The sequence below is a fragment of the Trifolium pratense genome, linkage group LG7 (assembly GCF_020283565.1).
Source record: "Trifolium pratense cultivar HEN17-A07 linkage group LG7, ARS_RC_1.1, whole genome shotgun sequence".
In the NCBI taxonomy this organism is placed as follows: domain Eukaryota; kingdom Viridiplantae; phylum Streptophyta; class Magnoliopsida; order Fabales; family Fabaceae; genus Trifolium; species Trifolium pratense.
Window position 1 is genome coordinate 56,412,583 of NC_060065.1, and position 21,607 is coordinate 56,434,189.

General features: G+C 33.2%; 3 protein-coding genes across 6 annotated transcripts; 1 reads left to right on the forward strand and 2 right to left on the reverse strand.

Moving 5' to 3' along the window:
* Positions 1-2,970: 2,970 nt before the first annotated feature.
* LOC123894145 (putative pentatricopeptide repeat-containing protein At5g43820) lies at positions 2,971-7,739 on the reverse strand. 3 transcript variants are annotated; one of them, XM_045944047.1, is made up of 5 exons: positions 5,614-7,728; positions 5,398-5,519; positions 5,068-5,120; positions 4,240-4,371; positions 3,593-4,142 (listed from the first exon to the last, which is right to left on the reverse strand). In XM_045944047.1, exon 1 carries the CDS (start codon positions 7,492-7,494, stop codon positions 5,875-5,877), a length of 1,620 nt encoding a protein of 539 aa, XP_045800003.1. In that variant the 5' UTR covers positions 7,495-7,728; the 3' UTR covers positions 3,593-4,142; positions 4,240-4,371; positions 5,068-5,120; positions 5,398-5,519; positions 5,614-5,874. The 3 variants fall into 3 exon arrangements, with proteins under 3 accessions (XP_045800004.1, XP_045800003.1, XP_045800002.1); XM_045944048.1 differs by having other exon boundaries at positions 2,971-4,142; positions 5,398-7,739; XM_045944046.1 differs by having other exon boundaries at positions 3,654-4,142; positions 5,332-7,739.
* A 938-nt stretch (positions 7,740-8,677) lies between these two features.
* On the reverse strand, positions 8,678-13,081 carry LOC123894146 (mini-ribonuclease 3). Of its 2 annotated transcripts, none has more exons than XM_045944049.1 (7): positions 12,707-13,081; positions 12,487-12,623; positions 12,282-12,371; positions 11,356-11,408; positions 10,290-10,392; positions 9,753-9,857; positions 8,678-9,243 (listed from the first exon to the last, which is right to left on the reverse strand). In XM_045944049.1, the coding sequence occupies exons 1-7, from the start codon at positions 12,951-12,953 to the stop codon at positions 9,220-9,222; spliced, it is 759 nt and encodes a 252-aa protein (XP_045800005.1). In that variant the 5' UTR covers positions 12,954-13,081; the 3' UTR covers positions 8,678-9,219. The 2 variants fall into 2 exon arrangements, with proteins under 2 accessions (XP_045800005.1, XP_045800006.1); XM_045944050.1 differs by having other exon boundaries at positions 12,710-13,077.
* A 904-nt stretch (positions 13,082-13,985) lies between these two features.
* Positions 13,986-19,935, forward strand: LOC123894147 (DEAD-box ATP-dependent RNA helicase 20). Its single transcript, XM_045944051.1, has 10 exons — positions 13,986-14,306; positions 14,413-14,660; positions 15,361-15,540; positions 15,659-15,820; positions 15,945-16,099; positions 17,371-17,463; positions 18,223-18,308; positions 18,393-18,619; positions 18,998-19,231; positions 19,646-19,935. Exons 1-10 carry the CDS (start codon positions 14,251-14,253, stop codon positions 19,696-19,698), a joined length of 1,494 nt encoding a protein of 497 aa, XP_045800007.1. The 5' UTR covers positions 13,986-14,250; the 3' UTR covers positions 19,699-19,935.
* The last annotated feature ends 1,672 nt before the right edge of the window (positions 19,936-21,607 follow it).

A 21,607-nucleotide genomic window follows, 5' to 3' on the forward strand; every position in this document is an offset into this window, starting at 1 on the left:
TGCTCCTTACGTTGAAATCGAAGCATCACAAGACTCTAGCAATGTAATTCATACAACTTGATATGTCTTGATCAAAAAATATATTATCTCCGTTCCAAAATAAATATCAAATAAGAGTTTTTCACACAAATTAAATTACAATTTTGTTGTCAAAACACGCGACACTTTTATGAAACTAATCCTTTTAAATATTGATGTGCGTTGGACAAATCAGGAATGCGACACAAATGTGGTGAAAAGTGCTTCCCCTTCAAAACAAATTCACAATGATAATTGGATAGCAATAACTATTATGATTATAATTCAAGTACTCACACTGCTGCTTAATATCGGCTTTGCTATTTATAAAAAAGAAGATAATGTAGTACTAAGCTTACGGATGGCCTCTTTTATGCTTTCGTCGGCAATTTTGAGGGTTGCATTGTTCACAATGTCCTTCGTCTTTGCATTAGTCTTAACGGTGCAATATGTTGAGTCTTCGTCCTTTCGCACGGTCGTTATCTTAATGTTATGTATTACTCATCCGTATGGAACATTTATGTGGATGGTTGAAGCATCAAGGTACACTGTCCTCTGCAGCAACTCATATAGAATGAATGGTATCTTGTTTATCTCTCTTGGAGCTCTTGGATATATTTTTGTTAATATTTTGATCATGCTTTTGATTTATTGGAGACATAAAGAAGCAAGGTGGTGATCAATGAGTTGAAAGTTATTTATTATTATTATTATTATTATTATTACTATATAAAAAAAAATAGTGTGATAAGTATCCATCAATAGGTTTGCTTGATTTTTCTTGAGTTTTGGTCTAATTTTCTCAACTTGTATTCTCTTTTTCTCCATTTATATTATTCAATAAAGTTTATAAAACTTGTTGCAGGTTAATATATTTTAATATTTGTGATGCTAATATAATTGAGAGGTCAGATTCTTGCATATGATGTTATTCACCTAATAGTTTTTTTTTTTTGGTACAATTAACCTAATAGTTATAATTGCATCGTTATTGATATTTAAAACCCACCAAAGTTCTTCCTGTGACCTATGTTCTATAGAATAATTTGTGTTAGTTCCAGTGGTATCTACCCAAGTTGGCCATCAATTATTTAATTTATACGAATCAAGATTACAAGATATTCTTGTACCAAAAAAAAAAAAAGATTACTATGTGTTTTTTTCCTAAAAAAAGTTTAAAATTGACTATACCAAAATATATGTGTTAAATAATTATCTTAACAATTTAATTTATGTACACTTTTATTATTGTAAAGTTATTTTATACATGCGTCCAATAATATACTAACACATCATATATTGTATTTAAAAATACATGGCGTGCATTCATTAAATAATGTGGCAGAGTGTAAAATTGTATGCTCGTCACCAAGTCTTTGAGTCTACACCATCTTGTATTTTTCCTATTATGATTACGATTAATAAAAGTATATGAGTTTATCAATTTAAAAAAATAATAATTCAAAACCACATTTATTATCCATATCAAATGTGTTCCGGTGAATATAGCTAAGTTGGTAGAGATATCGAATTTTAAAATTTTTTTCCGACCAAATACCTTTTTTTTTTCCCTGAAACCATCAAATGTCTTTCCGTACACGTTTTTATTTTATATATCAATTTTTTTTTTTTTTTTTGGTAAAAATATTTTATGTTAGTTTTTTACAACATAAATTGTGGACAGATATGAAATGTATAATTTTAAAAAATAAATAATTGAAGTTTAATATACTGTTAACATATTTTTTTTTATTGCGTAACTTTTTTTTTCTAAGTTGTTTTTTACGTGTAATTATTTGTTAAATTTTTATTTAATACAAAATAAAAATTTACGTATTAGCCTATTAAAAAATTATTAGCCTTGTAACCAAAAAAAATAAAAATTATTAGCCTTATTGGTATACATTCATTCATCAATCATCATACGTTTTTAATATGCATTCCTTATTGGTTTACATTCATCATCATCATACTTTTATTTTATTCCAATCATCATACGTTTTTACTATTTTTATTCTTTTGAATAAATACGTTTACATTTTCTTTAATTTTGAATCATGTGATTAATTCTTTAATAAATGTGATATTTTGTTTTGACAAAATGAGTAAATGTGATTATTATGGCTACTTTTCAAAATGCATATCAATCTTTTTTGAAGTTTGGCTCTTGTTCTATTTCCTTCTCAGCTGCAAAATTGGTTTGTGATTTTCTTATCCTTTCATATTTATCTTTGATTTATCGTTGCTTTTTAAGTTTCATTTTGTTTTGGATCGTGTTTGTGGTAGTAAGCAGTTTTTTATTTAGTTGGTTTTCATTTTCATTTAGAATGTTAACGTCCATGTCAATGGGTCACAAGAAGGAAGAATCTACTCCTTATGTTGAAATTAAGGCATCACAAGACTCTAACAGTGTAAGTCATGCAACTTGATAGGTTTCAAAATAAATATTCTTTTAAGACTTTTTGCTCATAACTTAAGAAATTCAATTTCATTCTAAAAAATGTGACACTTTTATATATACTAATTTACATATTGATTTGTTTTTCACTATCATAAATTAATTGGGAGTATGAATTTTATAGTTACTCATATTTTTAGAGATGGTAATTCTTGTGGTGATTGTTTTCAAATTTTGGACTTTCATCTGATAGATCTGCCAATAGGCTTAAACCCTTTTTTAGGGTTGTAATTATTTATGGAGGTTTTGGTCTAATCCCTTCCTATTTTTGTAATTCTCTCATCTCTTTTCTACTAATATATATATGTTTTGAGCTAGCATCCCTTTGCTACTTCTCCTTTTGGAAAAAAAAAATAATGTGGAGTATATAGTTAATTGATTCAATAGGTTAAATTAGATAAAAGAATTTTTTTTAAAAAAAGTCTTTTCTCAATATATCTATTTTTTTTTTTTACAAAAGTAAATAATGTTATTTGGCTTTTAAAAGAATAATGTTTTTTTTAAAGTATTAAAATAATAAAAAGTAAATGATTTATTCCATCTTGGTATACCTTTTCCATTTTTTTTTTAATGTCTACAAATATATACAATACAATAGTATGACATTTCTCCAAATGTATAGGCAAACCAGGAATGTGACACAAATGTGGCGAAAAGTGCTTCCAAGGATGAATATTATTGGATTGTGGTATTTTGTTCAATTTTCCAAGTAGCATTGGTGCTTATTATTATGAACAGGGCTAATAATAATAATAATATTAAAAAAGAGACAGAAATACTAAGCTTATGGAGGGCCTCTTTTCTGCTCTCACCTGCAATTTTCCAAGTAGCATTGTTCATAATGACCTTTGTTTATGCATTAGTCTTCACAATGCTATATATTGTATCTTCACCCTTTCGTGTGCCATTTATCATAATATTATGTATTATTCATCTATTTGGAGATAGTAAGTGGATGGTTGAAGCATCAAGATATATTGTCCTCTTCAAATCATTTAGAATGAATGGTATCTTGTTTGTGTCTCTTGGGGCTCTTGTTGTTATTTTGTTTAATCTTTTGATCGTGCATGTGATTTTTTGGAGACATCATGAAAGCAAAATAAAGAAGCAAGGTGGTGATCAATGAAGTGGAAGTTATTTCCTACTACTGAAGAAAGTCTTTGTTGGATGTGGGCTAAAATATGTTTTTGGCTTATATTATAAATTTGGCTAATGCTACGGTGGACCACCTTCACAAGTTGTATTCTCTTTTTTCTCAGTTTACTCGGTAACTAAACTAAGTTATGAATCTTCACCACTTATGAATGTTTTGTAAAAAACAATTGTTTAAAATATTGACTATATCAAGATATATGCGTCAAATTTTAAAGCAGGCTAGTTAGGGAATTTCATAAACTGAAAGTCGACATGTTGCAGAGGCCTTTGGACAGGAAGATAATTCGATTTCTATCTTCTCATGTTGTTCCTTGTGACTCCATATTGTCATGGTTTTTAAAAGTCCAGCATTATTTAGAATATATCTTGCTAACATAATGTCATGATGTAGGTCTTGAAGTGCAAAGTCTCGAATAGTGCATGTTCGAAGATATGATGAAAGGCATTCTGGAGCGGATTTTGGGACCACCCAACTTCCCTGTTCTCCGTTATCTGACTCACTTTGTGTCTTCTGTTAATAAGACCACGAAACAAAATTAATCATAAAGGTCGTGTCTTATGTTAAGAAAAGATAAACAAACTAAATACAATTCTTAAACTTAATAAACCTGATAAAGGTCAAGATTTTGAAGTTTAGGACAGTGGTGGAGCACTTGTACTACCAACTCCGAAATATTATTGATCACCACCAGATGAGTCAAATTATGGAAGGTGGGAAAATCATCATAATTAGTATACATCTGAAAAAATTAAAATCAGAAATCAGACCACCAACCAAAGATGACGACTAGAACAGAAAATCATATAATATCATATTAGTAATAAAAAGAACCTGCGGCGATAGTTGACATAAGTTATATTAATTACATTGCTAGAGTCATATGAGATAAACTGTATAGGGAGTAGTTTAACAACCTGTAAAAACAATTTTTTATTCATTTGACAGTAGTATTATTTATACCATGCTATTTGGGTTAAGGTGCTCTAAGCCTGGATGTTGTGAATCTGACTCATGAAATACCAGAATACAGTTTCATATTAAACATCGGAAGCAATTTTTTTCCTGAAAAATTCCAAATATGCACAAATACAGTTCTGAACACTCCAAGTCCAAACTAACTTTGAAGCCTGCCAAAACATCCTCCAACGCCTAATGCACTTCTTTAATGCTAAATTGCTAATATTGATATTGAGTTCATATAGACGACTTATTATATTGCACTATTGTATTCCAACTATATTTGGATGCACTTTCACAAGTTAAATAAATTTCGTTCTTACTTTACAGAATAGTATTTCCAAAATTTTGAAGACCTATTATGGCAAACCAATAAATTCACTCCTAACCAGCACTATAAGGCGATTTATTCAAATAATTTCACTCCTAACCTAAAATGAAAAATAGGTGTGTTACCCTGAAAGTAACATAGTCTAACCTCTATTGATCTGATAAGAAGTTACTGTTTAGAAGTTTCTGAAGCAATGCATCCTGCAAACCAATAAAAAAGGACGTTACAATTGTAATTAGATTAGAAACATGTTTTTGGTGTTAATTAGCAATAATAAAAAGAAATCCAACAGGACTTCACTGGCCGGCTGAAGCCAAAATCACATTGTTTTGCTTCCTTGACCAAAATTTCAGTTTAGAAACAGGAAGAAAAAAATGCAGAAAATGGTGATTAGGGCATAAAGACACTCACAATGAAAAGCAAGAGTATGCCATTCATAAATTTTTTAAAACTTTCAATTTCATTTCTTGTTCCCACCTTGAATGATGTCTGTTTCCGCTATTTCTAGCATACTTTAGGTTACTGAGTCTGCCATCGAGCATTGATTCCATTGTGACCCACTCTTCTTTGTCGATCTCATCATAACCAATTTCCCAAAACTGGACAGAATCGATAAAACAAATGAATAATTCCTTTAATAGCTTTCTGGTATTATCACTGAATGGAAATAATACGAATGAACAAGATGATAACCTTGCACTCAAGTTACCCCAAGGGTGCAGCGTACAATTAGTGTTATTCCTATAAGTCTATAACAGACGACACTCCTATTACTTATAACCCACCTATGTGTTTCAAAAACAAGTATGCTAGACCTAGAAAGGTAATAACTAGCCCAAAAGTGACAAACGATAGCAAAAGAAACACAGGAGTTGTGAGGAAGTAGCCAAAGACCGGATATGTGAAAAGCAAACAGGAGGATCTACTTCAAGAACTACCAATTAGGATGCCTGTTCAAAAGTGCCAGCCGTTATCTCGCCAATAACTTCTCGCATTTTTAAGTGAACGGGCATGTTTAATCTTCAAAAACAGCCTGTAGGCCCTCTCTGTTAGGTTTGAAGCAAGTAGCTTGTTACTTAGTTTACTGTATACAAGCCTGCTAGGGCAGAACCCTTTGCGTAAAGCCTCCTCCATAACAAGAACAGCATTTTCAAGCTGTCCTATGTTGTAAAGGCCACTGATGATGTACTCATAAACTTCAATATCCGAACTATACCCACATTCTTGCATATCCTGCCAGACACTTAACAATGTTCCACATTTTCCAAACTTTGAAAGACGCATTAGCAATATCTTATAAGCTTCTATTGATATCTTACACTCTAATTTTCTTGTCTTCTTGTAAATCATCATAGCAGCATATGGTGGACCATAGCTGCACAACTGTTTGATGAAAGAGGTTATAGTCCCAGTAGGAGGCACAACTCCTTTCCTTAACATCTCATCGAAAATCAAAAGTGCATCGGCCACTTTCCTGGTTCTGAGAAAAGCAGTGATCATTCTAGTATATGTATCAATGTTAGGTTCACAATTATCACTCAACATCCCATTATAATACTTCATGCACCCTTCAAGATCTCCAATTGAAATAAAATTGAAAATCATTGCATTATAGGTAGCGGTGTCTTTCTCTTTCAAACTACCGAAAACCTCAACAGCCTCGTCGATTCTACCTGCTCTACCCAAACCCTCAAGAAAGAAAGCAAACGTATCAAAATCAGGGGCAAACCCCTCAACTTCCATTTCCTTCATAACCCTCTCAATCTCATCCACCTTACCCAACTTAGACCAACCACTAACAACAACATTATACGTGGCAACATTAAAAGTCACCTTCCCTTTCATTGAATTAAAAACAGAAGCTGCAGCACCAACATGTGCGCGTCGACAAAGACACGACAAAAGCACATTCAAAGCCTCGGTATTACGATTAAGGCCAAAATCATCCAAATTCCCAAACACCTGAATTGCTTTAGACACATGACCAGCATTTACAAAACTATCAATAACAATCGATAACATGAACAAATCAGCTTTTATACCATTCAACTTCATCTCATTTAAAACTTGCATCATAAAAATGAAAAATTTCCTTCTTCCTAATGCCTTAACAATGACATGATAAGTACCAACATCATTATCCACCATTGGTTGTTTGAGTGCCCAATTAAAAAACATAACCATAGCTTCACCACCCAAATTCCCATAATTCAATACCTTACCAATAACATCAACATTTACATCAATACATACACTAGATAAAGCTTGTTCAATTGCAGCCTTACCCTTTAGCTTTTGAAGAAAGATACCTCGTAGTTTATCTTCAGGGGACAAAAACCCATCAACGGATTTTGATTCTGGTTCAGGTTTTGTGGTTTTGGAAGTGGGTAGTGGTAAAATTTCAGAGATTTGGCGGAGAATGAGGTTTTCGTTGAGGTGTGAAGAATTTGAGGGAGGGTGTAGCGATGATGAGATAGATTGGTTTAATGGTATGAGTGATGATATGGAAGGAAGATGGTGATTGGGTTTTGAGAAGTTTAGCAGAAATTTGAAACCCAAAAATCGAAATGCCATGAAAGTGTGAATATAATCAGAGAAACCAGGAAAGTGTGGATTGCGATGATTCGATGAATGGAAGATGTGTATTTTAGTGGCTATTTTTCTCCTCCGTAGGTTGTGGCGGTTCTGAAAAGAGAAGGTTCGCCGGAGAGTAGAGTCGTTGGCCGGAACGGAAAACGGTAGCGTGTTGCAAAGAGTGAGCGTCGAAGAAGACAGGGTCTTTTTGTAAAATTGAAGCTGTAAGATATTTTCTCGAGTAAACTGTCAAAAAAAAACCTCAAATTTCAAAATTCGTCAAATGCCCCCGAAATTTGAAAATAGGTAAATATCCGTTGAAATTATAAAACATCAATCAAATTACTCTTGATTTGGACTCTAACTGGTAGTGTCAAGGGGCAATTTGATTGACTTTTTATAATTTCAGGAATATTTGATGAATTTTAAAATTTCAAGGGATATTTGACAGTTTACTGATGTTTTCTCTTTGAAATGCTTATGACGTCACGAACATATCTTTCCTCCCAAATTTTATTTTTTTTTCCTTCTTAACTTTCCTCCCAATTTTTTTCTTCTTAAAATCGATGACAGAGAAATAGGGAAACGACACTCAACATCGAATTAGAAATTTTCTTGTGACTCATTGTTTATCCTTTACATGGAAGATTATGAAGAAAGGTTCCGACTAACCTTTGTCTAACATAAAAGACTTGATCATGGTGCACAAATCTTCAATATTATTATAAGGAATAGGAATTTTACAAAATACATCGATGGGCATATGGGTCTGTAGTGTTTTAGTTTTTGTGTTGGGGGTGGTTTTTGTGATGTGGTTTGGTTTATTCAACAATTGATGCCTCTTATTTTGATTGCATGAAATCTACCACTTGTTTTATAAATATCCATGCTTATGTTATACCTTGCAGAGAACTATCAATTGAAGAAATCTGTATATTATTATTAACCCGTTAATTGAAGAAATTTAACATCAACATCCTATCCTACCAAAGCTCATAGAAGCCATATTCAACAGTTTGTATGAGATACCAAAATAGAAATATATGATAATGGCTTAGTGAAGTGAAGTTGGACAAAAAGAATTGAAGTTGAAGAAGGAACTTAGTGATCAGCTTTCACCCTTATCAGTCTAAAGCTAGAATATCGCTATTTATAATTTTGCAAATAATTGATGCATCTAAAATTTGAATATAGTTTTTTTTATATAGAAATTTGAATATGGTTAAACAACCGTTGCCATATGCAGCTATATTCCCAAAATGAGATACATAACAAAATCAGAATGGAGAAGCTTTGGTCACTAAGTTTCTAGTATTAAACTAACTTAATTCCACAAACTAATTATAATGCTGGATAAAATTCAACCAGAGTTGCAAAACCTGACACAAATCTATCAAATAACCATAGCTTCACTATATTGTTGTCTTCTCACTGTAACCCTCTGCTGAAGATCATTTCTAACAATTACAAACGATGGTACCATAACCTATGTACACAACATATATATTGTTGCAAAAGATCTCAACAGCTTTTGATCCTTTATCATGGTAAAATATGCCATTTGAATGTGGTACTGATCTCAAAGGCTTCTGATCTCACCAGCAAGTAAAAGAGGAAGCCACTTTTACTAGGATAGACTTTACCGAAGAATAGGATCGAACAAAATCTTCAATTACTTGTTTTGCCTTCTCCATCGGAATTTGGAAGAATACCCAAAGATCAACCCTATCCTCTGTTCAGCTCACCTGTCTGGGAATGAAAAGAAAGGACAATTATTAACTAGTGAAACATTAATTAGCAGTTGTAATTCGCACCCCATCTAGGGCAACTTTGTTATATCTTGAGATTATACAACAAATGCATACTAGTACTGATTAATGGGTATTCTTTTCATAACTTTAAACGTTTTCTTTAGTACACGATAGCTGCAACATAATTTTGTATTCAATTTCCTTTCCTAATACTAGCTGGGAGTATCGATCTGGTAATATTCCCAGCTTGTACTACCAGAACATTGTTTAATACATTGTATGCATACAGATCTCATTATATCACCAAGAGGTCTAACGTGCAGAAAGCAAAAACTCCCACTGCACTTCATTTGTATTTTTTACTTCAATTTTAGTAATTCCTCAGTTAATTAATTCCCATTTCAGCGGTATTAGTGTAGGTTTGATCAAATTTCAACTGGGAGTGCAAAAATGAAACAATTAAAACAATAGTAAGCTGCAGTGCTGGGCGGATAATATAAAACTTACTATTAATTCATCCAAATTCAAAGGCATTGAAGAGTCGACTGAGAATCCCAATTCTAACATTAGCTTTTCCAAGCGATTCACATTTGTCAAATAGAGATAACCAACCTATAGTTCAAATTCAATAGACATCTGTGTTAGAGAACAGGCTGAAAAGTGACAACAACTTTTGGATTATAAAGGAAATACTTTTATTTCAGATTATTCCTATCAAACTATCTGATTTTCGATCACAAAAGGAAACTATATTAGATGGATATTAGCAACACACAGGTTAGAGATGGCTAACTGCAACATATAATTATACAAATAGATGTGTATAGATTATAGATTATAGAAGACACACACCGTCATGCTTGCACTATATTAGTTGTATTTTAACTGTAATATTTAATGAAATTAGTATGTTGCAGTTATCATCACCACTTTAAAATTAAAGAAATATAGAAAGAAAAAAAACTCCCAAGAATCAGATGACTATTTTATAGAAGATTTATATTTATATCACTAGAAGAGAAACCTAAGTTTGAAGGCACTTACTAATGTTTCTAGTGAAGATGCTCTGTTATATACAGCTGCACCAGCACGCTTTTTTGTCTTAGTTTTGCTTGAAACAATGTTCTTTCCCCATCGAAGAACATCCCTGAAACAATGTTCATTAAAAGCTATAAGCCATAACAGAAATTTAACAAATCTCCCATGATCTACCAACTCTAATCATGCTGGGAGTGTCTAATCCCCTATTGAACGAGCACTAGAATACCATAATTGTGGCATAATTCAGTGTACCCTAAAGTATGTTTGTTTTTTTGCAAAGTTTAGTGCTTATTGGCTCCATCTATTCATTATCGTGTACCAAGTACCAACCATGAGATTGAGACAGATGAAAATGCCAATACAAATATGCTTCAAATTTAAAGCATGAATGGGCCTTAAGCTACCAGTTCCAGATATTTCTACACAAAAATAAATAAATAAATAAATAAATTCATCTTGCAAGTTGAGATCATTATTGTTCATTTAACAAAACCCTAACACAGATTTAACTTTTCAAAACTCCAATCTACGTTTCAGGATCATAAGATAAACTCTACAGGGAGTAGTTTAACAACCTGTAAAATCAATTTTTTTACCAAAGGAAGCAATTCTCTTCCTGAAAAGTTTAAGATATATGCACCAATACAATTCTGAACACCAAGTCCAAACTAACTTTGAAGCTTGCCAAAATATCCACAAAGGCCTAATGCACTTCTTTAATGCTAAATTGCTAATATTCATATTGAATTCATAGTTAGACAACTTATTACATTGATCGTACTATCTTATTCCAACTATACTTGGATGTACTTTCACAAGTTAAATAGATTTCACTCTTACTTTACAGAATAACCAAAATTTCAAAGACCTCTTTTGGCGCACAAATAAATTATCAGAGCATTTAATCATGTACTAGGGATTTTTATTCAAATAGTGCCACTTCTAACCAGCACTATAATGTGGTTTGTTCAAATAATATCACTCCCAACCGGCACTATAATACAAATGGAAAATAACTGTGTTTTGCGGGAGGGGGGATGATGAGACCCTGAAAGTAACATATTCTAACCTCTCTTGATCTGATAAGAAATTACTGTTTAGAAGTTTCTGGAGCAATGCATCCTGCGGAAGAAAAAAAGGACAACACACAATTGTAATCAGATTAGAAACATGTTTTTGTTGTTAATTAGTAACGATAAATAAAATGCCACAGGACATCACTGGCCGGTTGAAGCCAAACTCGCATTGTTGTGCTTCTTTGACCAAAGTTCAGTTTAGAAACGGAAAAAGAAGCAGAAAAATGGTGATTAGGACAGAAAAACATTCACAATGAAAAAACTTTCAGTAAATTCAATCTTAGGGAGAACTCCTGAAGTTTGAAAACAAGAGAGAGGAGAAAAAAGCTAACTCTATGATTTTTCATTATGAAAATTAAATATGAAATATGCTTAGTGAAATTATTTTGTTCCCACCTTGAATGACGTCTTTTTCTGCTATTTAATTTAAAGCATAACACATTACCATAATCCATGATTTACTTCTAATGATAAAACGACTAACAGCCCAACCATAATAAAGTAATTCTTTTATACAAATTACTAAGGTGAGGATTTAGGTTGGGCCTAACTCAACCCTTACAAAACCAGCTTGTAAGGTGAGAATTGTCCCCGCTTATAAATTTATGATCAGGCGATATCACATCCAACGTGAGACACTTAACATTAGACAAAACCAGAAAAATAACTTCCTAAATCCCAATTAGGGTGACATGAGTCTGAAATGGATATAAAATTATAAAATTGTCACCATCGTCACAATCAGTACACGCCTAAAAGAACTAGCACCCTATTTATCTAGTTATCTAAGTATTACACAAGAAAATACATTAAGACTGAATATTAATAATACACAATGAAGCGCAATAGAAATGCACGAGTGGACGGTTCTGCTAGTAAATATAAATTGAAAACAAAGTTAGCAAGGAAAGAATCATACTTGAGCCTCACAGCGAACAACCGCCATCACACGATCATTGTATTCTTCAATACTAAGAGGAGGAAATAAGAAGTGCCTACGAGCATATAGCTGCACATTTCACACAAAAAATGAGAACAATATATCTAAAAATTTGTCAAAAACCATAAGAACGCAAGTACTTTTTAAATGAATGCAAATCTTAGATAATTGTAAAGAAATTGACCTCATAAATGCAATCACCAACATAAGCTAAAGTAGTAGCATTAAAAACAGAACGAGGCTTAACAACTTTAGGTGGAGTTGGAAGCCATCTTTCATATCCTAAATAGGTTTCGTGTTCTTGTTGTTCTTCGATTTTCCCTGCAAAATTCAAACAAAAAATTAATTAATTGAAAATAAAAATAAAATTGAAGTTGATGGATAATAGATAATAGAATAGTTAGTACTAGCTATGGTGGGAAGAGGAGTGGTGCGTTTGAGAAGATCGGAAATGAGGTGTTCTTTACGGGTAGAAGGTGCGGTGGTTGGTGAAGAAGGTGATTGTGATTGTGATTGAGTGAGTTTTCTAGGGGCATTGCGGTTGTAAGGGAGTTTTTGTTTTTGTTGCGAGTCCCATGAAGCTTTCGTTATGAATTTGGATGAACTTGTTGTAATTGAACATGATGATGATAAAGAAGATACACTCTGCATTTTTGTGTGTTTTGTTTATGCTTTAGCGCTAGCGAGGTGATGAATGAATTGAAGAAAGAATGGATATTTCTGGCAAACCAGAGGATATGAAATTTGCTTTTTGCACCCTGAAATTCCTCACTCATCCCTTAAAATTACCAAACCAACCCCCTTCTAAGCCTGCAAGCACTTTCATATTTAAGTGGCAAGTGACAATATTTTTAACTCAAAATAGTCTGCACCCCTTTAGATGAAAAAAAATGAACGAACTCGATTTACAGTTTTCTATTTAAAAGCGAACTATTTTTTCCATGATTTACATCTCTATAACAACTGCTCAATCTCTCTGGTATTATCATCGCTTATCCTAGCAAATAAAATAAATTAAAAAATTAATAATTTAAATTAACAAATTTCTGGGAACTTAAAAACTACCAAACACTTTGTAAAAATATTTATTCTCTGGTTAGTTATGTTTGAGAAAGTTATTCTCGACATTATTTTTTAATATCGTGAAAAAAACGCCCCTTTAGAGATCAAGACTCGTTATTGAAAAACATCAAATTTTGATGTTTTCAAACCTATAAAAACCAAATAATAGTTGACAAAGTAAATGATCGTAACCTTGTGTAACGAATCTTTAACTAATCATGACCATAATTTCTTAATTTAATTTCAAGTGATAATTTGGTATTGATTTTTTTTTTCTGTCACTTGTTATCCTTAATTCATGTTTACATACAATTTTTCAAACTTTAAATATATATATATATATATAGATATTTTTTTACCCTAAAAAAATTAATATTTTTCTATGTTGGTTTTAGAGACACTTCCTCTTTCAACTATCTATAGTTCATTTGATGTTGATGTTCGGGGTGTAGTTTTTATTAGGGAATAATCTCTTTGTTTTTGCTCTCTTTTTTTTTCTTTTCTTTTTTTTTCTCTCTTGTAACAAAAAATCATATTCTTTTTTTTTTTTTTATAATGAAAAGAAAAATTACTAGAATATCATTTAAAACCAAAATTAAATTTGTAAATTGAAATTAAATTAAAGTACTATCATTTGAGTAATTTTTCTCAATTAATTACTCGTAATAATATCGTAAGAGCAACAACCCAAAGCATAGTCCATTTTTGTATCAAAGAAAGAAAAATCAAAGAGTCCACACTCCGCGAGAGAGACAAAGTAGCTGTGGCAGTGAATGTATGCGGCCGTTGTGTGAACTGTGAACCGAACAACTGGAGTGATAAACAAAACATCACCGCGCGGTAGCTTTACCATAACCCTAACAAAAGTTACTAACTAACTCAAATCATGAGCCGCTACGATAGCCGTTCCTCCGACCCCACTTCTTACCGCGACCGGAGAAGGTAACTAACTCTAACTAACTTTCTAGGGTTTCTCTTTTTCTATAATTCTATTCCCCAATATTCAAATGATGTCATTATTATTATTATTACCATTTCTTCTTCTCAGTGATTCCGGTCTAGGTGGAGGAGCATCTGCACCTGTTTCTACTACCGCCGCAACTTCCGGTGGTTCTCCGAGGAAAGTTAATTTGGATGGATTACCTCATTTTGAGAAAAATTTCTACAATGAATCCCCTTCTGTTCGGGCAATGACTGAGGATGAAGTTAATGACTATCGTCTTCGTCGTGAAATCACTGTTGAAGGCAAAGATGTACCTAAACCTATTAAATCATTCTCCGATGCTTCTTTTCCAGGTACGTCGTTCATTGTAATACATGCTTTTTTTTTACTCTGCAGTTCAATTTTGTTTCATTGTGTATTCAATTTAACTGTCATTTACTTTTAGTTGATATAATTTAGCTAGGATTTATAATGGAATTTATTTATGTGTAGTCTAACAATGGAAGGAGAATAAGACCCTGTTTGGATAAACAATGTAATTTTCAGGTTATAGCATAAGTGCTTACCATGAAATAAAGTTATGTATAAGCTAACAGAAGATAAAATAAAGTTGAATTGATTTCTTATAAGCTATAAGCTGTTTTCATAAGATATTCTAGAGAGCTTATGAAAATGGTTTATGAACATGTCATAAGCTGTTTTCATAAGTTCTTCCAAACAATTTTACAAATGTTAATGCCAATAGATAACCATAAGCTTAAATTAGTTAATCCAAATAGGCCTTATAGAGCTTGGCACTTCTACTAACTTCTATCAATCAATATTAACAATAAATTTTCTTTCTCTATCAAGCTATCAAGCTTATCTTTCCTATTATATGAATCTTTGTCTATTTGATCCTGCGATTTGTAGCAGTTTTGATTTGAGGGGTAAAATTAAAGGGATTTGGAAAGGAGATAAAATAGTTTATACATTATAATTTATAGACTTCAAGATTATTATTATTATGGGAATATTCTACTGATTTTACAACCTTGATTTAATTTAATCCAGACTATGTGTTGGAAGAAGTTAAAAAAGCTGGATTTGTTGAACCTACACCCATTCAGTCCCAAGGTTGGCCAATGGCTTTGAAAGGACGTGATCTGATAGGAATTGCAGAGACAGGATCAGGGAAGACTCTGGCTTATTTGTTACCTGCCATAGTGCATGTTAATGCCCAGCCCATTCTAGGTAAGCAGATAAGGAAGCACCGCGACTGAGATGTAAACCACAGAGGTGCCTTTGTTTGCCTATGCCTCTTCCGTTTAATTGTTTTGCTCTTTGATAATTCATTAAAAATGTTTTTCAGATCCTGGGGATGGGCCTATTGTCTTAGTTTTGGCCCCGACACGTGAACTTGCCGTCCAAATACAACAAGAGGCTACTAAATTTGGTGCATCGTCAAGGATTAAGAGCACATGCATATATGGCGGGGTTCCTAAGGGCCCTCAAGTGCGTGATCTCCAGAAAGGTATGTGGTGAAGTAAGTGTTACAAAGCCTTGGCTTGTGATAAATACCTCGTCTTTCTTTTCTTACTTCAAGGCGCTGCCGTGATTTTGTATTTGATTATGCTTTTGTTAATTTTTGGGGTTAGGTGTTGAAATTGTCATTGCCACTCCGGGAAGGTTAATTGATATGATTGAGTCAAATCATACTAACTTGCGAAGGGTCACATACCTGGTATTGGATGAAGCTGATAGAATGTTGGACATGGGTTTTGATCCTCAGATTCGGAAAATTGTCTCTCAGGTGAATTTTTTATCGTCTGATTAATATTCTAAAATAGTTAAATCTCAGGAAATGATATTTGGTAGTATTGTTTGGCATAGTCAAGTTGCTGTCCTTAATGATTCAAACAGTTCATTTCACTTTGCAATGCCATGTATCTTTCATGAGAGGGAAAAGAAAATAGGTATAATGCATGTTCTCATAACCTCCAATTTCGTTCCTATTTCTGAATTTTTAGATACCTGGAATACCATTCATTTCTGTGGGATCTTTTTTTTGCTTCTGTTTTCAGTGGCTCAAATTTCCATGGCTTGCATTCTTCGAAGTTACCTGTATATATTATTATTTTGGGTGGATACTGTAGAGTAATTTTATTTGGTAGATAGGTCACAACTAAGGAAGGATAAGATATCCTTTGAGGACGTAAAACCACAATAAATTGAAAAAAAAATTGAATGACATAGGATGCTATAAGATTTCAGACAAAAACCACTCTTTGAAAACAAGCCTTGGCTGAAAACCATGTAAGGGAATTACCAGAAAGAAATTATATTAAACCCTATCAAGCTGAAACAATCTGATTTTTTTTAAGTTCGGGATTGAGGTCAAATCGTGTGACCTACCAAGTTGATAGCAACTGGTGGTGTTCAGACAGAAGCACTGGTAGGTAGGACTCATAATTACAAACCACAATCACATGAGGAACTAGTGCACTATGAGTCAAGTGGACCCAAAATATGGAAGGTGTATACTAGAAGGGGCAAGATGGTAATAGTGGCTAATTAGTTGTGTGGGTGATGTGGATAGGAATGAGGAGAGCACACAACTACTTCCACGATATAAGGAGTTGAGGGGAGAGGAATGAAACTTACCTTGGATTATTGTTAGAACGTTAGAATGAATAATTATTGTTAGAACGTTGGAATAAGTAGGAAGCTCTAAGCTACATATAGGAGCTCAGCTCTGGTCAGAATCTAGGGATAGATATTCCTCTTTCTGCAATCTCTCCATTTTCATAATCAATAAAGCTCATATTCCCTTATATTACTTCATTTACTGTTATTACTGTATTATTGAGTTCCGGTACGTAACAAGCACACATTATATTGAATCATGAGGCATTACACTGTACCTCTTTTTGAACAGGAGAGCCTTATGATTTGAATAAGCTCATCAATAAGTTCATGTCAACGAATCAGAGTTGAATTAGCAAAGACATATTTGCTATGGCTTCAGATTAACATATGTTTACTGCCCTGGTTATCTGATTATTACTATTGTTATTTATGTAGATTCGTCCAGACCGTCAAACTTTGTACTGGAGTGCTACTTGGCCAAAGGAGGTCGAACAATTGGCAAGGCAGTTCCTTTATAATCCATACAAAGTAAGATTTACTCTTGTTGAGACTTGTTATGTTCTCCTTTTTAGTATCATTCTTCTGTTGAAATGGTGTGTTCTGAAATTTATTATATTATTCTTCCTTACTAGATCATAAGTTGTAACTATCCAGAGTTAACTTGTAAACTTGTATGGGTCTACATGTTTAGATAGGAAATCAAGATGATGCCCTTTAAAACATGTTCCATAGTAAACATGTGCTGATTCATATGTATTTGTTCAAAACTCTGCGGTAATCATGAGTTTGGTGCAAATTCTGTGACTCCAATCCACGGATACACTGAAATAAGCCTATAAAATATGTTGCAGAGCAGAGTATTATAATTATCGCAGCCATCCCTTTCTGGCGGTGATTAGAGCTGTCCCAACCCGACTGTTGAAGTCACTCTTCGATGGATGAAATCATTCCCTCTGGCTCTAGGCTCCCATCCTTGCACACTTTATAACTTATGACTTATGAGTAGTTTTATATGTATGATTATAACTTATACTTCCATTTTCTAGTGTGGTTTGCTTCATTATGTAGTTGGGATGTAGTATCTGTTAATATAATGGTACTATATTATGCTTGGAGGATATATTATATTTTAAAATATATTTTTATTAGTTAGACTAGTCAGTCTATGGACACTTCATGAGTTTACATAGCCTCTTGAATTTGGCAATCTTGGGCGTATGTTTGCTATGTATGAATTTTGTGTTTATATTAAAGGCTGAATTGACAATTTCTATAACATTTGTGCAGGTAATTATAGGTTCTGAAGATTTAAAGGCTAACCATGCTATAAAGCAATATGTTGACATTGTTCCTGAAAAGCAAAAATATGATAAGTATGATATATTCTACATTATTTTCAATCCCTAACTTGAATAACTTGTCATGTAAAACCGCCTAATAGAGACATTTTATTTCAGATTGGTGAAGTTGTTGGAAGACATCATGGATGGAAGCCGAATATTGATATTCATGGATACTAAAAAAGGATGTGATCAGATTACTAGACAGCTCCGCATGGATGGTTGGCCTGCCCTCTCAATTCATGGAGACAAAAGTCAAGCAGAGAGAGATTGGGTGCTTTCAGAGTTTAAATCTGGAAAGAGTCCTATAATGACCGCAACGGATGTTGCAGCTCGTGGTTTAGGTACAAAACTTGTGCTTAATTGTTCAGATGATATTCATATTCAGTGTAGGAAATTGAAGTAGTTCGAGAACCATGTTTTGGAAATAGTCAGTAATTTTGTTGGGAAGGATAATTGTGTATTTAGTTAATGGCTTGTTTCCTTCCATGTGAATTGCTTATGGCTCAACCATTGAATTCGGTCTTTTAGGTCTATCAATATAATCTTTGTATCCAGAAAGAAACCAAGGGTGGATTAGGTTTTATATTTATTTTTTTCTTTAAAAAGTGTCTCTTTGCTTGGTTGCTTTACTGAGGAAGTGTTACTTTTTACTAACTTACACCAACAGCTGCGCTTGTGTATATTGATTATTCTTTCTTTTATTTGATGAATACCGACAGATGTGAAAGATGTGAAGTACGTGATAAATTATGACTTCCCGGGATCACTAGAGGATTATGTTCACCGCATTGGAAGAACTGGGAGAGCTGGTGCAAAAGGAACTGCATACACATTCTTCACAGCAGCTAATGCCAGATTTGCAAAGGAACTTATTAGCATACTCGAGGAAGCTGGACAGAGGGTGAGTCCTGATTTGGCAGCAATGGGGCGTGGTGCACCTCCTCCGCCTTCAGGTTTGTTAATCAACTTTGGCAAGTTTATACACACTTATATTGGTCCACTCGCCTGTCTTCAATTTTTTGGGTTGAAGGGTATGATATGCGGTAATTCTGCGTTAATAACATGGATCCAAACCCAAAGGCAGTCAGTCATTGTGTCTTGGTCCGACTTGTCTGTTAAAATTATATTTTAGTGCCACTTGCCAAGAGGCAGCCTCTAGAGGGAGTTTGCCAAAATGATTGGTGAGAGCATAGTTTGTAGCTGGAAGCATGCCTGCCACATATACTCAGTTTGAGAAGGCTGGGATGGGAGCCTTGTTCAATTTACAAAGCAAAGCATGCATCATTTGTAGAATTCAATTCGTATTTGCTATCCACTTTTGCTTTATGAATGAATTGTTTCTTTTTATTTTTTCAATGATCAATCAGGAGGCTTCCGAGACCGGGGGAAGAGTTTTGGCAGTGGTCGCCCATGGAGCTGATTGATGGAACTCCTACAATAATGCTATTGATGTATCCTCACTCTTTGTAATGTGGTACTCCCAAATTAGCTACTGTTTGTAAGAAAAGTGGTAGGAGTTTGGATTTCTTATTTGTTAGACTCATTTTTCTCCTATTTTTATTTTGGTTGAAATGTCCATAGAACTTTGATAAGCCTTGTATCTACAATCAAACTGTTATTTATACTTTTACAGTTCATACCACAGTGATTTGTTTCACTCCAGTGACCATAACATGCAATATGATGCAACATATATTGTATGCTTGAGAGTTTCCATGTGCAGAGGACGCGGTGAACCACATATAATTGCAAATTTAGACTAGAGCACTCCAAATGCCTCCTCAAAGCCATTTCTTGATAATTATTGTTGGACAAATAGTTTTCTTTTCTCTCCCTGTAGCATTAGAATTATCTTGACAAATGTAGCCCCCGCAAGATTTTTTCTTGAAAGGCACTGGTAGATATGATTTACTCTGGGATATATACATTTTGCTAAATAGTACCGCGTATTCCTTTTGCTAAATTGTACCACATGTTAAATAGTTTTTATAGGGGATGTAAGGTTGGTTATGGTGATTGGAGTGGATGAATTAAGGAGTGAAGTGATAAGGAGGTTGAGGGTTCGATCACCCCTCAACATAATGCCAACAATTACTAACAATATTGCGGAGGGAACTTGTTCTTCCAAAGTATCGGTAGACATGTTAGATTTGTTTTAACACATTAGAAGTTTAAAAAAGAAATTTTCTCTTGCGAATTTTGCATTTAACACCTTATAACTTAAGAAATTGACTTATTTTTATATAAAATTTATCATTAATTTTTTTTTTGTCAACCGTGTCTTTTCCAACAAAATATATTTCATCCAAATCACAAGGGGTGAGGAATATTATTGAATGACCTATACCAAAAAAAAAAAAGTATTGAATGACATAGATATTATTAGGTGAATAATGATATGTAAAAATTAGTTTTATTTATTTTTTGATAAGTATGTAAAAATTAGTTGATATGTCACGGTTGGTATTGACTAACGGTGTATAAGGGAAGGATTTAATTAAAAAAATATATAGTTCAAGGAAGGTTGACTCTCACTCATATAGCACAAAATATAGTTGACTAAAATACATATTCTTTGAGGTTAAAGTAAATTTTATGACACTCATCATAGATGTGTCTACAATGATGATTTGTATTGCCTTGAATTCCATTGCATACTTTTTTAACACATTTTCTTCCTATTTAAGTTGTGTCAGTAAGACTGCTACTTTTTTATCCATTATATCAAACATGATTTTAGATATATTTTGTTACCAAACAGAGATTTTAGTTTATAAGTTATAAGTTAGTTTATTGGCCTTCCCAAACAGAACCTAAGATTCATAGTTGGTTGGTTTCTCCAAGTTAGGAGATAAGTACACTCGGTTAGCAAACGTGTTTGTTAAATTTTAAGAAAATTCACTTAATTCTCCAGGTTAGGTTCACCATTTAGCAATCACCATGCATAATCAAGATTGAATGACCCTCCATCATATTGACATGAAAAACAAAGGTGCTTGATATCCTTCTCTAACTTCTCACCTTTCTTCACATGAACAACTTGTGTGTTACACCTAACAAATTTTTGAATGACACCATTTATTTGATGTCATCCATTTTTTTGTTAACTCCCGCAACTGAATCCTTTGAAATATTGAACCATGACTCACTAAGAAGTTTATCATCATCTATTGTGAATATCTCTTGAGATTTTTTTCATTATATAATGTTCATCTCCCTCCTTGAGCGTAATGTTTGTAAGACCAACTTTTGTAGAAAATTGACAATTTGACATTGATCCAATCGGCGTTTTAAATTTCGTAACGAGTAAACTCTATCCCTTGGATATC